The 16348-nt window shown below is 47.4% G+C and overlaps 1 protein-coding gene and 1 pseudogene across 1 annotated transcript in view; one reads left to right on the forward strand and one right to left on the reverse strand.

Moving 5' to 3' along the window:
• LOC100711509 (gelsolin-like) lies at positions 1–10696 on the forward strand (annotated as a pseudogene).
• LOC100711238 (disabled homolog 2-interacting protein) overlaps positions 9863–16348 on the reverse strand; it is a 27882-nt gene continuing 21396 nt past the window's right edge. The window contains 9 exon segments of the mRNA XM_025911912.1: positions 9863–11714; positions 12153–12240; positions 12894–12973; positions 13056–13178; positions 13253–13366; positions 13564–13844; positions 15263–15517; positions 15520–15756; positions 15852–15943. Coding sequence (XP_025767697.1) covers positions 11544–11714; positions 12153–12240; positions 12894–12973; positions 13056–13178; positions 13253–13366; positions 13564–13844; positions 15263–15517; positions 15520–15756; positions 15852–15943 — 1441 coding nt within the window. The 3' untranslated portion in view covers positions 9863–11543.

Here is a 16348-nt window from a genome sequence, read left to right on the forward strand (position 1 = left end):
CTGCCACGCCCCTTTCAGTGAAACGTTTTCAGGTTGGACTGTTTCCTTTTCTGTGGCTCCGCCCCTTCTAAGTGACATCATGGTATCCCATCCAGAGTTTGAGCGTGCAGGGAAGGAGGCGGGGCTTCAGTTGTGGTGGGTGGAGAACATGGAGCTGGTTCCTGTTCCTGAGAGCCTGTATGGCCGGTTCTACATCGGCGATGCGTACCTGATCCTGAAGAGCACGAGCAACCGCAGCGGTGCCTTGCAGTACGACCTGCACTACTGGCAGGGTACTGCGGTACTTCACATACTGATACTACTACCACTAATACTGCAGGAGAACATGTAGTGACAGTCTAAATAAATGTAAATGGGAAGTGGTGTAGCACTGATACTCGTGATACTGCAGTACTTGGTGGTGTTGGTTGCAGCTGACCAGCTGTTCTGCTCTCTGATTGGCTGACTGTCTCACAGGTTCAGAGTGTTCTCAGGATGAGAGCGGAGCAGCGGCTATCCTCACCGTTCAGATGGACGACTTCCTGCAGGGGGTGCCGGTCCAGTACCGCGAAGTTCAGGGCTACGAGTCTAAGGAGTTTTGCAAAGAAAAGCGTCTGGACTTCTTTAAGTTGCTTGAAGACGTTTCACCTCTCATCCGAGAAGCTTCTTCAGTTCTAAGGTCAAATGGCCGAGAGTCCCAGATTTAAACCCAGTGGGAGTATCCCCCCAAGGAGGGACAAAGGACCCCCTGGTGATCCTCTAATCACATGCGCCAAGGTGTGAAGAGTCTGATACCTTCACCGGGTACTTCAAATCTGGTCTCACATACATGGCAACTACAACACAAGTACTACTATACTACGTGTACTTGCGCTGATTCTGTGATGATTAATGAGCTCATTCTAAATGACATCACTTCCTGCCTGTCTGGAAACAGAAAGGGGGCGTGGCCTCAGGGTTCAAACACGTGGTGACCAATGATGTTGGTGACGTTAAGAGACTGCTGCATGTCAGAGGTCGGCGCGTTGTCAGGGCGACGGAGGTTCCTGTCAGTTGGGACAGCTTCAACCAGTCAGATAGCTTCATTCTGGACCTGGGACAGGTGAGACAGGTGCAGGGGCGGGGCAGGTGAGAGAGGGTGGTACAGCTGTAAACCCATTTTTCTCTACAGGAAATTATTCAGTGGTCTGGTTCCCATAGCAACCACTTTTAGAAGCTGAAGGCAACCATGGTGAGTACTGACATCACCTAATTACGTCATCATTTTATGACATCACAAGTAGGGCGTCCACAAACGATTATTTTGATAGTCGACTAGTCACCGATTATTTTTGCGATTAGTCAACTAATCAGATCATTCATCCATTGGACGTAAAACATACACCTTATTGCACCAGCATGCATCTGCTCTTATATAACTATCATTAGCTTACAGCTTTAACTGTTTAAGGTATGTGCTAACTAAGAGTAAAGACAAGATGATAGTTTATTAAATTTTAATGACATTTGCAGATTGTTTCGGTTAAGTTTAATAAACTCCTTGCTATCTAAAATATAACAGGACACCGGAGTATATTCTCGAGCATCTCACACCTCTGATAATCAGCTGTCTGCTTGACGTTTATTCAGCTGTGTAAAAACTATAACTTTAATCTCAGCCAAACCGATTTATTCAGGAACAAATAAAATACTAAAAAAAAGCCAAACAACAACATTTTTAAGTTATCTAAGTGACTTATATATCATGTTTAACCTGAGTAGCAAAAGGCGACGGTGGGTTTGAAAACGATTTGCCGGGAGTCCGGTGTTCTCACCGGCTCTAGTGAGCCTTGAACCCCGGCTAGCTATCGAGCTGGTGGGTAACAGACGTCTCCGAAAACGTCGGAGCGCTTTTGAAAATATGTGATGTCTTGATAAACTGAGCAGATATTTGAAGTTTACACAGCTACATTCTTGCCTGAAAATATGTTAAACGTTTATTTTGTGACCCAGAAAGATTAATAAGAGTAATATTAAAACTAACTAGCTGCCGCCATTGTAGACAACTGCGCTGGGCTGCGCTATGAATTCTGGGACACAGCTTCTTCTTCTTTGGGGTTTAATGGCAGCTGGCATCCTTCTTCATGCAGTGCTGCCATCTTCTGTTTCAGTCCGTTATTACACTCTTAAATCCTACTGCTTATTCCTGCGTCTTTTGGGATCTTACAAAGCTTCAAACGACACGTCGACTATTAAATGAGTGGTCGACGATTTTGATAGTCGACGTAATCGTGACTAGTCGACTAATCGTGGCAGCCCTAATCACAAGGCAGAATACCCTATTAATTAAATCTTCGACAGGTGTCTAAGGGTATCCGTGACAACGAGAGGTGCGGGCGGGCTGAGCTCCGGGTCTGCGATGAAGGGGCAGAGCCAGAGAAGATGATAGAGGTATGCAAATCGTGTGTAATGATTTCATCACAGACTCGTTGGCGGTACAGAAACGCACCACAGCTCAGTTCCTCTGGTGTCCAGCAGAGGCAGCAATGCGGCACAATAGACACATTTACAGCCCGATACAGAAACTGTTCTGCTGTTTAAGCTGCAGTGCATGATGGGACGTTCAGCTGACCTTTCACCGCTCTCTGTTGTGTTCAGGTTCTCGGGGACAAGCCCGAGCTTCCCGAGTCTCAGGCTGACGACACCGAGACGGACGCCTCCAACAGGAAAGCGGCTTGTCTCTACAAGGTAACAAACTCTGAGGTTTCTCACCTGGATCGTCATCCAATCAGCTCTCCGTGGCTGCCCATGATGTCTTAAGATTTACACATGACTCATCTCAGGTGTCGAATGCAGGCGGTGACCTAGAGGTCGCTGTGGTGGCCGAAGAGAGCCTGTTCTCCCAGAATGCTTTGGTGTCCAGCGAGTGTTTCATCGTTGACAACGGAGCCAATGGACACATCTTCATCTGGAAAGGTGAGCACAACAGGTGTGAAACCAGCAAGACCCGTCTGACAGGCCGGGAACTGGTCATGGAGAGGGAGCGCTTGTTTTCCACCTGTGAATAAACTGAACGTCCGGAGGTCACCTGTCTGGATGAGACTGAACAGAATGTTACACCTGCTGGTCCAAATTAACTGTGTGTGTTTGTGTGTGTGTATGCAGGTAAAGATGCAAACTCGGAGGAGCGTCACGCTGTCCTGAACACTGCAGAGTCGTTCATCTCAAAGATGAACTACCCCAGTTCCACACGGGTAGAGAGAGAGAGACACACACACACACACACACACTCACCTACCTGAGATGAGCTGTATCAGGAAACAGGTGGTCCGATTTTCCTGTCCTACCTGTGTTCCCGCCCCCCCAGGTCCAGGTCCTTCCCGAGACCGGGGAGGCGCCGCTCTTCAAACAGTTCTTTAAGGACTGGAGGGACCCCAGTGACACGGTCGGCATGGGAACCGCCTACGTGTCCAATAAGATTGCAAAGATGGAAAAGGTAAGCCAATCAGCTTCCAGGACCAAACTGTGCCTAGTCGGACCAAAGCTGACCCCTGTGATTGGACATGTGCCGTTTGATGCGTCTACGCTCCACCAATCAGAAGGCATGGCGGCGCAGTATGGCATGGTCGACTGCGGGGACGGAGAAAAACTGGTGAGAACACCTGAATGTCGGCGGCTCAGGTACACGGTCACCTGACAAGCATGATGGCCTGTCCTGTAAATGGCCTGTAAATAAGGAAAACCTTGTCGAGATGATGTCAGTCGAGCAAAACAGTACAAAAAACTTTTGGGAGCAAAGCGTTTAGAGCTGTGTGAATGCTGAACCTCTGCCCTCAACTGATTACTTTTCCATAACTTTGCCTCATTATTTAAACCTTTGACTGTGTTTATTTTGGCAATAACAGTTTTTTATATATATAGCGTTATTTTGTTACTCAGGGCTGGCTTTCAGCCCTGAGTAACATCTGCAGGTTTCAGCTGAGAGGACCCGTGGGGCTCCTGACAGACGAAACCCGGGGCAGTAAAGCTCCAGCGTGTGACTGACCTGAATGTAAGGCTGGCTCACCTACAGCTGACTGACCCACAGATCCACCCGCCCACCTCTGTGTCACCTGTGTGTGCAGGCACACATCGCTGCTGCAGAAGAAAGGACTCAAAAAAACGGTGATCATCTAACGCTTCATAACGCCTTTCTGACTCTTCGCTGTGTTCTGTTTGTATTTAATTGAGCTGATACCGGGGAGAAGCAAAGACCAACTCGTAAAGCATAACATGTGATGTGGCAGAGCTCTGTGTGTGCTGAGCAATGACGCATAAACAGGCTTTTTGTGCTCTTTCTCTGTGGACTGAACGCTGAACAAGCAGAAACCTGTAACGTGCCCTGCTCACCGGCACGGTTTGAAGTACCTGAAAGGCTGGTTCTGCTCATCTGGATGTTTTCAGTGGGAGAAACATTTCTTCATCATCATCATCATCATCAGGTGACTTCTTCAGTGTCAGCTGACTGTAGGTTTCAACATTATAAACAGGACATTTGTACAATGACTGACACTAGCACCACTTACTAACAATGTACTGTGAGGTCAGTTTATGATTATTAATATGCAGATTGTTATGACCACTGATCGCAGACTGTTTGTAAGGTTTAAACCTGCAGTAGCTGAGACTGAAGAAGTCACCTGTTGATGATGATGATGATGAAATGTTTCTCCCACTGAAAATGTCCAGATGAGCAGAGCATGCCTTTCCATGTTTCCTTACCTGGATGACTGGGCTCCCATCAAGATGGTTTGAAGTACAGTACAAAGTAACTGTAACGCCTCCCTAACAGCCACATGATGACAGAACTAGCACTAATGTTACTGAAGAACAAACGTATCGCACTGTAAACATGCAGGACTGAGCCAAAGCGATGATCGCCCATTATCAGCAGCCACATCATTGGTTGTTTCATTCACATACACACACCCACAACCACTAGCACTTTACCACTACTGTATAGTTCTGTGTAGATAATCATTCTGTACATACGATAATTTTTAATCCCACAACTGTTTATAACTTACATAGTTCACATTCTGTATAACTGTATATCTCAGATTTCTGTATAGTTTTTATTTCATATTTATATCCTGTTCATAGCCTGTACATAGCTTGTACTCACTACAGCCTGTACATACTTATAGTTATAGAATATTCATAACATACTTCACACTGTGTACATTATAACATACCATAATAGACCCATTTCTGTTATATACTTACACATCTCTATTATTGCTAATTTATATTGTAATATATCTATATCACGACTAAAGCACTTTCTGGATGGATGCAAACTGCATTTCGTTGCCCTGTACCTGTGACATGTGCAATGACAATAAAGTTGAATTCTATTCTATTCTATTCTATTCTATTCATTTAAATACCCTCTACCAAATCTGTGCACTGAAAGGTGAAACAAATGCATAAGAAACTATCTGTCCACACACAGTTGTGCCTCTTTTGGTGGTTTTCCCCTCACACTGGTCGACCTTCAGATTGTGTCACAGCAGGTTTTCTTTCAAGCTGGAAAGAAATAATCCAAAGTGCACATTTCACATAGTCAGACCTCATTTGCATATTTCAAATGTCATAAAACCTCAAAGATGCCAAAGATTGCTGATAATGCGTTCACCTGTAGTGTCTCCTGTTTTGTAACTGAGAGGTCTGTGAAAATAAAGAAGGGCATCAAAAAAGCCAAACACCATTACAAAAAGAAGGTAGAAGAACACTTCTCCAACTCCAACCCCCGACGCATGTGGCAAGGACTCCAGACCATTATAGACTACAGGACCACCAAACCCTCCCCCACATCCTCTGATGCCTCCTTCCTCAACGAGCTCAACAACTTTTATGCTCGTTTTGAGCAAGGGAACCCCACAGCCACAACCATAACAGACATGACGCCAGACCACCAACCTCTGACTCTCTCCCCCACCGATGTAGGAGCGGTGCTGAGCAGGATCAATGTCCACAAGGCTGCAGGTCCTGATGGTATCCCCGGGCGTGTTCTCAGAGCGTGTTCTGGGGAGCTTGCAGGAGTGCTCACAGACATATTCAACCTGTCCTTGGCCCACGCTGTGGTACCGGCCTGCTTCAAATCCACCTCCATCGTCCCGATACCCAAAAACTCCAACCCATCCAGCCTCAATGACTACCGCCCAGTAGCCCTCACCCCCATCATCACTAAGTGCTTGGAGCAGCTGGTCTTAGCACACTTCAAATCCTGTCTCCCCCCCACCCTGGACCCCCACCAATTTGCATACCGCCAGAACAGGAGCACAGAGAATGCAGTCTCCATCGCACTGCACTCTGTCCTCTCACACCTGGACAACAACAACACCTACGCCAGAATGCTGTTTATAGACTTCAGTTCAGCATTCAACACAATCCACCCCTCACAACTCATCAGGAAACTGACAGACCTGGGCATCAGTTCCCTCATCTGCAAATGGTTACTGGACTTCCTGACCAACCGCCCCCAACATGTCCGACTGGATAACCGCTGCTCATCAACAATCACAATGAACACCGGTGTACCACAAGGCTGTGTGATGAGCCCTTTTCTCTACTCCCTCTTCACCCATGACTGCAGACCTGCTGATGGTTCCAACACCATCATTAAGTTTGCAGATGACACCACGGTGATTGGCCTCATCAGTGACAACGATGAGGCCGCCTACAGGGAGGAGGTGGATCGTCTGGCTGAGTGGTGCGACACAAACAACCTGCTGCTTAACACCGAGAAGACTAAGGAGCTCATCGTGGACTACAGGAGGAATGCTGACCCACATCCACCCATCCACATTAAGGGGATGGCTGTGGAGCGTGTGAGCAGCTTTAAGTTCCTGGGAGTCCACATCTCCGAGGATCTCATCTGGACGACCAACTGCTCCAAGCTGGTCAAGAAGGCTCACCAGCGCCTCTTCTTCTTGAGGACTCTGAGGAAGATTCACCTGTCCTCAGACATCCTGGTGAACTTCTACCGCTGCACCATCGAGAGCATCCTGACCAACTGTATAACAGTCTGGTACAGGAACTGCTCTGCCTCGGACCGGAAGGCGTTGCAGAGGGTCGTGAAAACTGCCCAGCGCATCGCCGGAGCACCACTTCCTGCCATAAAGGACATCTACAGGAAGCGGTGTCTGAAAAGGGCTGGGAAAATCATCAAAGACCCCAGTCACCCATCACATAGACTCTTCACCCTCCTGCCCTCTGGGAGGCGCTACAGGAGCCTCCGGACTAAGACCACCAGGTACCGGAACAGCTTCTTCCCCACAGCTGTCAGACTCCTGAACTCTGCCTCCTGACATCTGACCCACGTTAAACTCATGGACTGAACATACACACAACCACAACCACTAGCACTTTACCACTACTGTATAGTTCTGTGTAGATAATCATTCTGTACATACGATAATTTTTAATCCCACAACTGTTTATAACTTACATAGTTCACATTCTGTATAACTGTATATCTCAGATTTCTGTATAGTTTTTATTTCATATTTATATCCTGTTCATAGCCTGTACATAGCTTGTACTCACTACAGCCTGTACATACTTATAGTTATAGAATATTCATAACATACTTCACACTGTGTACATTATAACATACCATAATAGACCCATTTCTGTTATATACTTACACATCTCTATTATTGCTAATTTATATTGTAATATATCTATATCACGACTAAAGCACTTTCTGGATGGATGCAAACTGCATTTCGTTGCCCTGTACCTGTGACATGTGCAATGACAATAAAGTTGAATTCTATTCTATTCTAAATATGGTACTTGTGACGTTCACACAGCTTCACAGCGAAGTGCCTTGAGGGCACTATTTAAAAAAACTGAAGTGAATGGAAATGTGGCCGTTTTTCTTCCTGCAGTCGTACTCGTATTCCAACAGACTAAACGAGCTGAAAGCTTGAACACCACATCATCCCTCCTCTCTGATGGAAAACCGTCTGCATTGGTGCCAGGAGAGCTGGCAGCTGTGTTCACAGGTGTGCTGATAAAACATTTGCATGTAAGTCAGACACACTAGACTATCACCCGGCTGCACTCAGTACTGTCTACACAGAAAGAACCCAGGACCTTCCTGTCACTGAGCAGGACGAAGCCAAAACATAAGAGTTCGTCACACACAGCAAAAACAGGCTGCTGTCAGCCTTGGTCACATGAAGCACTCTGATTGGATCATTGAGTTTTGAATGTTCATGTGTAACAGAGGTAGGTTACACACGCCTCTGTTTGGATGGACATGTGTTTCTCGGGATCTCGATACAAACTCAAACATGTAAGTCAGTGACTTCACTTACACGAGGTGATATTTTAATTGCTTTCCAATTTTCCAACTTTTGGGTTTTTGTTTTTTAAAAAGCAATCTCCTGTTGAAAGCTGTGAGGTGTGGCCGCAGAGCTGTCAGGCTTTACAAACGAGTCCGTCTCTATCCATAGATTTGGAGGGTCGAAGGCTCGGAGAAGGTTCCCGTGGACTCGGCGTCCTATGGTCAGTTCCACGGAGGAGACAGTTACATCATCCTGTATCGCTACCAGCACAGCGACCGAAGTGGTCAGATCATCTACATGTGGTGAGGCGCTACATGCATGCTGGGATCCTCGGTCATGTCTCTTCGCAGCAGGGTGCCATCTAGTGCTGGAAAACTTGCTTTTAATTTAGATGTTTTTATTCCCTCTATAGGCAGGGAGGTTGCAGCATCGGTCTTCTTGGCTGTTGAGGTGGATGATGAGCTGGAAGGAAGTGCTGTCCAGGTAAACCAGCTGGGAACGCTGAGCCCAGTCTGTTAACCCAACCCTCTGAGCAGGAAAGGCCCTTACTGTTACCTGTGTGCAGGTGCAGGTCATTCAAGGAAAAGAGCCCGCCCACCTCATGAGTCTGTTTGGCGACAAACCACTAGTGGTGTACAAGGGCGGGACTTCTAGAGAGAACGACGAATCTGAAGCTGCAGACACTCGCCTGTTCCAGATAAGAGCCAATCCAGCAGGAAACACCAGAGCTGTGGAGGTGAGGCGAGAACTGGAGCCCAGTGGAGACTGGTTCGTTCCTTTTAGAGTTTTAGTCCAGAAAATCAAAGTTCCTTTGGTTCAAAGAACGTCCCAGACTTCTGGTTAATAGACTTTGAGTCCAGAGAACTCTGATGACTCAGCATTTGAGTCCAGAACTTTAGTTTTAGCTCAGGAATATTTTCGTCCAAAAGGTTTTGGTTCAGATCTTCATGCCTTGCGACTGTCACGTCGTCTGAATCTGCATTGGTTAGTCCAGGTGGAGCCTGACTCCTCTGCTTTCGTCAGGTGGAGCCGTCCTCCTCCCGTCTGAACTCCAACGATGTTTTCCTCCTGGTTTCCCCCTCTGGATCCTGGATGTGGAAAGGCAGTAGAAGCAACTCGGACGAACTGAAGGGAGCCGAACAGCTGGCTGAGATCCTGCATGTGATCCCCACCCTTCTGGATGAGGGGGAGGAGCAAGGTGAGGAGGACAGGTGAAATATTTACCAATGTGCACATACTAGAACCATAAACTGACCATCTGCGGTTACAGATGGATTCTGGGATACGCTGGGGGGGCAGCAGGACTACTGTCGGTCTGCTCGGCTGAAGAACAAGATGGAAGCTCATCCTCCCCGGCTGTTTGCCTGCTCCAACAAGACTGGAAATTTCAAGGTCTGTCAGCTTGTCACATGATCGGGTCACGTGACTGGTTCTCCAGCAGCAAGGCCAACGTCACCATCTTTATTTACTCCAAAGTTCTAGCAAAGCCAGTTTCATTTATACAAGATTAATCAGTCAACAATCAGTTTCAGCTTCAGGGGGAAACTATCGAGCTAACTTCTAAATCCAGAGACACCTGGAGGCTAGACTTTATTATATCCTCATTCAATTCAGTTTTAATTACAGTGCACAAAATCACAACAACAGTCGGCTAAATACACTTTAGACTGTAAAGTACAGACAATAAAACAGAAAAGCAGAGGACCGGCCGTCTGCTGTCACTGTCTGGGTGTGAGGGGAGGAGCGCGGGACAAAGACGCGCTGTGGAAGAGGCTGAATGTTGGTGTGTTGACCTCAGACCAGGCTCAGTGCTAAACGAATCCTCACAGGTGAATCTGTGTGTGTTTAGGTAGATGAAGTTCCAGGTGAGCTGACGCAGGATGATCTCGCTCCTGATGATGTCATGATCTTGGATACCTGGGACCAAGTGAGCGTCTCCTTCTGTTTATACAGTTAAAGATGTCTGCGTCTCTTCAATGTCCTCACATCACGCGTCCTGCTGCAGGTGTTCGTTTGGATTGGAAACGAAGCTCAGGAGGAGGAGAAGACTCAGGCGGTGACATCAGGTGAGACGGACGGGAGGCTAGAGTGGGCGTTACCTGGCCATGTGTCTGATGTCCTCTGCTCTGAACTTGTCTAACATCTCGAAGGATCAGTTCAGTTGTCGTTTAAACTCTAAACTCGTTACTGTGATGTTTGAGGCGTTTGAAATAAAACTTTTTTCTTTTCCTGCAGCTGAGTGCTACATCGAGAGTGACCCAGCCAATCGTGACCCTCGAACCCCCATCGTGACAGTGAAGCAGGGATTCGAACCGCCGACCTTCACCAGCTGGTATCTGGGCTGGGAGTACGAATACTGGTCCATCAGCCCACTCCAGCGCTATCTACAGGCCCTGTGACCTCACTTCCTGTTTACCATTGACCTTTGAGCTGTCTGCATGAATAAAAGCTTTTTATTGACATGCACGTCTCTGTGTGTGATGAGCAGGTAGACGGTGTATTAGTTTATTGGAGCGTCTCTATAAATACCAACGTGGATAAATAACAATAAGAGGAAACATAAACACGGAGACAGAAGCCACAGTGAGCACAGCAGAGACAGTCTGAGCGAGAGAGTGTGTGTGTGTGTGTGTGCGTGCGTGTGTGTGCACGTGTTCACAAACTATTCATCACAATTTAAAGTTTGGACCGCTTTACAATAAAATCTGGTGTTTACATTAAAATCAGTATTCTCTGAAACAACAAACTAGCATCTCTAACTCTCCCACGCCTCGCCCATGTGACCAAAATACTCAAAGGTACGGAAGCCCTGAGGGGCCAACACAATCACTTGGAGTTGTGGTGCTGCTTCCAGTCTTTGTGCTAAGCTAGGCTAACCGGGATGAGGAGGTTTCCGTGAGGCGGCTCTGTCTACAATCGAAAGTCAAAGCGCCTAAAACAATAAATATGTTCCTCCAGCCCGGAGCCACGTACAGGTGGGGTCGCTTCATGTCGTGTAAAGTCATAAAATGTCCATTTTGGTTTTGGGACTGTTTTTCTGATTCGTAACAGGAAGTACCAAAACGTAAACGGGATATGATGTCATACTCTGAACTAGTTAAAGAGAAAACGTGCAAAACAAAAACAGGAAATGAGGGGTGGATTAAGGTCAGAGGTTCATCTGTAAAAGTCTATGGGTTAGCCCCGCCTCTAGGGGGCTCATAAGGCTAAGCCCCTCCCTCTCCTTGCAGTACAGCCAGTTAGAGCTCAGCAGTTGCCAGAGTTGCGGAACTCTCCGTTCTCGGTGATCTGCAGCGATGACGTGTTGCTCGGAGACAGGCCGTTCCTCTGTGATGTCACGGCGTAACGCTCCTTCAGCTGAGTTAGAGCTGCCATCAGACGAGTGTTTGCTGCGTCAAGACTCGCAATCCTCTTCTCCTGAGAGTCAGACAGGTGAGACGGGCAGGTGAGACAGTAAGCTCAGAACAAACCTGCAGGTCCTCTAAAAGTCCACCTGGAATCTTTAGTCAGCTGTCACAGGGAGGCGGGATTTTACCTTTGTTCCTGTTTGTGCTGCTAATAAGCTTTAAATATGAAGAACATTTAATGTTTTTCACTAACATATTTCACCTAATTATGATGTTGTACACATAAAAGTTTTTTACAAACATACATCAAAACTCAGCTATGCTAGCTACTGTTAGCTTCATTACAGGATGGAGAATAGCTCGAGAAGTCTTTTAAGACGCCATAATGACACTGGAGTAGCTTATGAGCACTTCCACCTGTTTCCACCATCACTGGGCAAAATATGGTCACTTCTACAGTCGTAAACTCTGAGGCTTCAAATACAGGTTTCAGTTGATGTAGACGTACCTGTGCCTCTATAATCTTCTGCTTTGAGTCAACCACAGCCTGCATGTCAGAGTGATCCTTCTTTAACTCCTCCTCCACCGCCATCAACCTGCAGGTGATCAGACAGACAGAGACGGAGAGACAGGTGATCAGACAGACAGAGAGATAGACAGACAGAGAGACAGGTGATCAGAGAGACAGACAGACAGACAAAAAGACAGAGAGAGAGACAGGTGATCAGACAGAGAGACAGGTGATCAGACAGACAGACAAGCGATCAGACAGACAGACAGACAAAAAGACAGAAAGAGAGACAGGTGATCAGACAGACAGAGAGACAGACAGAAAGAGGGACAGGTGATCAGACAGACAGACAGATAAAAAGAGAGACAGAGAGACAAGTGATCAGACAGAGAGACAGAAAGAGAGACAGACAGACAGAGAGAGAGACAGACAGAGAGGCAGACAGCCAGCCAGAGAGACAAATGGGCAAATAGAAAGATGGACAGATGGATAGACAGACAGAGACACAGACAGAGAGACAGACAGGTGAACAGAGAGACAGACACCTGACAGGTGTCAGGTGAAGTTGATTATTTCTGACATCTGAATCGGTCGAGCACAGTGGAGCTCGTGCTCCAGTTCACAGTTTAACCTCTAGGTGGCTGCTGAGGTGTCTTTTTCTTTGTTGTCTGTTTGCTAAGGTGAACAAGCACAACCCTCAAGTACTGTTTCTACGGTAACGCACACAGGTGTTCCCACCTGCTGATGATGCTGTTCATCTGCAGGTCTTTGTCGTCCTGCAGTCTCCTTAGCCGACTCTCTGTGTCCTCCAAACGAGCCTAAAACACACGCACACTGCTATTGGTCGTGCTGTGTCATGTGACTGAGCTTCTCTGCAGGTGAGTCAGGTGGGTCACAGACCTGGTACTCCTGTAGCATGCGCTGATTCTGCTGATCCTGGACCATCAGACGTGCTTCACACTCCTCCTGACGCAGTGCAGCAACGCGCAACTTCTCCTGCAGTAACGCAATCTCCTGCTGGTACTGCACACGCACACACCGTCAGAACCAGCAGGACCAGTAGAACCAGTGTTGACCCAGAACTTTGAGAACCTTACCTTCTCCACGAGGCTGTCGTCATGGCGATCATCCTCAGCCTCACCATAGGAGGAGGTGGAGTTCATGTTGAGCAGCCAGGCTGCCGTACGGTCTAACGCGCAGGGAGACGGAGCCTGGACACACAAACACACCTGAACAGGTACCGCCCACGACCTGAGACAGTCCAGGTACGTCCTCTGGGTGGGTCACTACAGAAAAAGCTTTAAACAAGTATGGAGGACCGCCTCCTTGCATCTGATCATTAAATCAGGAACATTTTGTTCAGGCGCTCTAGAATTGGACTGTGTTACCATGGTAACAGCCTAGTTACCTTGGCAGCCGGCCGCTGCTTCTCAGGGCTATCTCCTTTGGACGATGACGACATCTGTCTGAGCCGTGACTGGCTGCTGGTTGGCCAATCAGGGCTCGATGACATCATGCTGCCAGAGGTGGGACGTGGGGGGTAGGCGGATCCTGCACCACTGCCGCCGCTGAGCATGCTGGGAGGCGTCCGGCCTCGAGGAGGTCCGGGTGGAGCTGAGGATGGAGGAGGAGGCTGATCAATTCGTCTCTGGGGACCCGAGGAGTTCTGCCGGGGTGGGATGGAGCTACCTAAAAGGTGGGAGCAATCAAAGGTAAATCAGACCTGATCAGACAGATCATCTGCAGAGGAATGGCTTATTTGAAGAGTTTCAGTCAGGTTTCAGAGCTCATCACAGCACAGAAACAGCTTTAGTGAAGGTTACAAATGATCTTCTTATGGCCTCTGACAGTGGACTCATCTCTGTGCTTGTCCTGCTAGACCTCAGTGCTGCGTTCAATACTGTTGATCATAATATCCTATTAGAGCGATTAGAACATTCCACAGAAGAATTTTGAATTTTTCTAACAGGAAGCCAATGAAGGGAAGCCAATACAGGAGAAATCTGCTCTCTCTTTCTAGTCCCTGTCAGGACTCTTGCTGCAGCATTTTGGATTAACTGAAGGCTTTTCAGGGAGATTTTAGGACATCCTGATAATAATGAATTACAGTAGTCCAGCCTGGAAGTAATAAATAGCATAGCATAGCATCTTTATTTATAACGCACTTTACATCCAACAATGTTGACCAAAGTGCTACAAATATAAAACAGAGAGAAAACAGTTTAAATTACATATAAAATATCTTAAAATTAAAAATAATATAATTAATAAGAAAACATATTAAAAGACATCAACAAGTCCTGCTGTGCTGAAAGCCAAGGTAAATAAATATGTTGTAAGACGTGATTTAAAAACAGATAAGGAAGGTGCCTGTGTAACATGTAAAGGCAACTCATTCCACAATTTTGGTGCTGCCACAGCAAACGCCCGATCCCCTCTGAGCTTACGATTAGTCCTGGGCACACTCAGGAGGAGCTGGTCTGCCGACTTGAGGGACTGGGAAGGTAGGTATGGATGAAGAAGCTCAGAGAGGTACAGAGGGGCAGCATTGGACAAACATTTAAAAACAAATAAAAGCAGCTTAAAAATGCAGCTTAAATGCATGAACTAGTTTTTCAGCGTCACTCTGAGACAGGATATTTCTAATTTTAGAGATGTTGCACAAATGGAAGAAAGCAGTCTTACATATTTGTTTAATATGTGCGTTGAAGGACATGTCCTGGTCAAAAATGACTCCAAGGTTCCTCACAGCGTTACTGGAGGCCAAGGTAATGCCATCCAGAGTAAGAATCTGCTTAGATACCATATTTCTAAGATTTTCAGGGCCGAGTACAATAACCTCAGTTTGATCTGAATTAAGAAGCAGAAAGTTAGCGGCCATCGTCTTTATGTCTTTAAGACATTCCTGCAGTTTAACTAATTGGTGTGTGTTACCTGGCTTCATGAATAGATAGAGCTGCGTGTCATCTGCATAGCAGTGAAAATGTATGCTATGTCTTCTAATGATGCTGCCTAAGGGAAGCATGTATAATGTAAACAGAATTGGTCCTAGCACTGACACACACAAACACTTCCTGTTCCTTCTGACCCCCGACCCTGGACTCTACCTGTGAGTGTCTCGCTGAGGGACAGCGCTCGCCGCGAGTACTCCTCGCCACTGCTGCTGCTTGACATAGCAGACATCCTTTCCCCCCTCTCCCCCCCTGTCAGCCCCACTGACATCTGGGTAAGAAACGCCGGTTTGGTCACCATGGTGTTCCTGTCATCTGCGTTTCCCTGCGACCCCACCGAGCCGTCTGAGGGTGTGGCGTCGGCCTGCTGCTGCTGCTGCTGCTGCTGCTGTGGCTGCCGTGGTGATGTGGTGGTCATGTGATAGACAGGATTCTGGAAGGAGAGGGGAGGAGCCCTGTCCTGCGCTGCCACTGACCATCGTCGAGGCCGTCGCCAGGGGAGGTGTCGTGCAGGTCCACCAGAGACAAGCTGCGGCTCTCATTGTTCAGCTCGGACCCCTCTCTCCGACCTCCATTGGTCATTTCAAACAGTGCCTCATTCTCATTGGACTCTGAGTAGGATGAGCTTGGTGCCGGAGAACCCTGCATGCCTGGAGGAAGTGACATCACAGGAAGAGTCAGGGGTGACAGAGTGTGGTGGAGAAATGGGAAAGTCTCCGGATAAAGAAGAGAGGTGAAAGGTCACCTGACGCAGGCTGTAGACTCGACCCTTTAGTGACGAAAAACAAGTCTTTGTTCTCAGGAGTCGGCGAGGGGAGTCTGGTGAAATCCACCAAGCTACACAGACACACAGATAACACGTCAGATATTCAAGCCGTGCATCAGCCAGACTCTTCCTGCGCTGGCATGCACGGACAACTGTGAGCATGTGCAGAAGCTGTCATGGATGTTTGTGTGCTCTTTGTATTGTGCCCTGCAGATGTACGATCTGTGGTCCCTGTGCATGCCTCTCACCTACTGTCTGAATCATACTGTACACATGCATTTGAGCTGACGTCCCGGGCGCATGGCGCCATTAGGACGTAGCAGATGTTGCTCCTAATCCTGCAGAGGTGCACCACCTATAGAGAGGTCTGGGTTTCTGCTGCATGTGCACACTCAAAGCTTTGGTCATCCTTATCTAAATGTCTGTTTCAGGAAGGCTCTTTCTGATTCCACACCGAGCTCGTGTTTCAGCAGCGT

This window comes from Oreochromis niloticus, linkage group LG12 (genome assembly GCF_001858045.2).
Source record: "Oreochromis niloticus isolate F11D_XX linkage group LG12, O_niloticus_UMD_NMBU, whole genome shotgun sequence".
NCBI classification, from domain to species: domain Eukaryota; kingdom Metazoa; phylum Chordata; class Actinopteri; order Cichliformes; family Cichlidae; genus Oreochromis; species Oreochromis niloticus.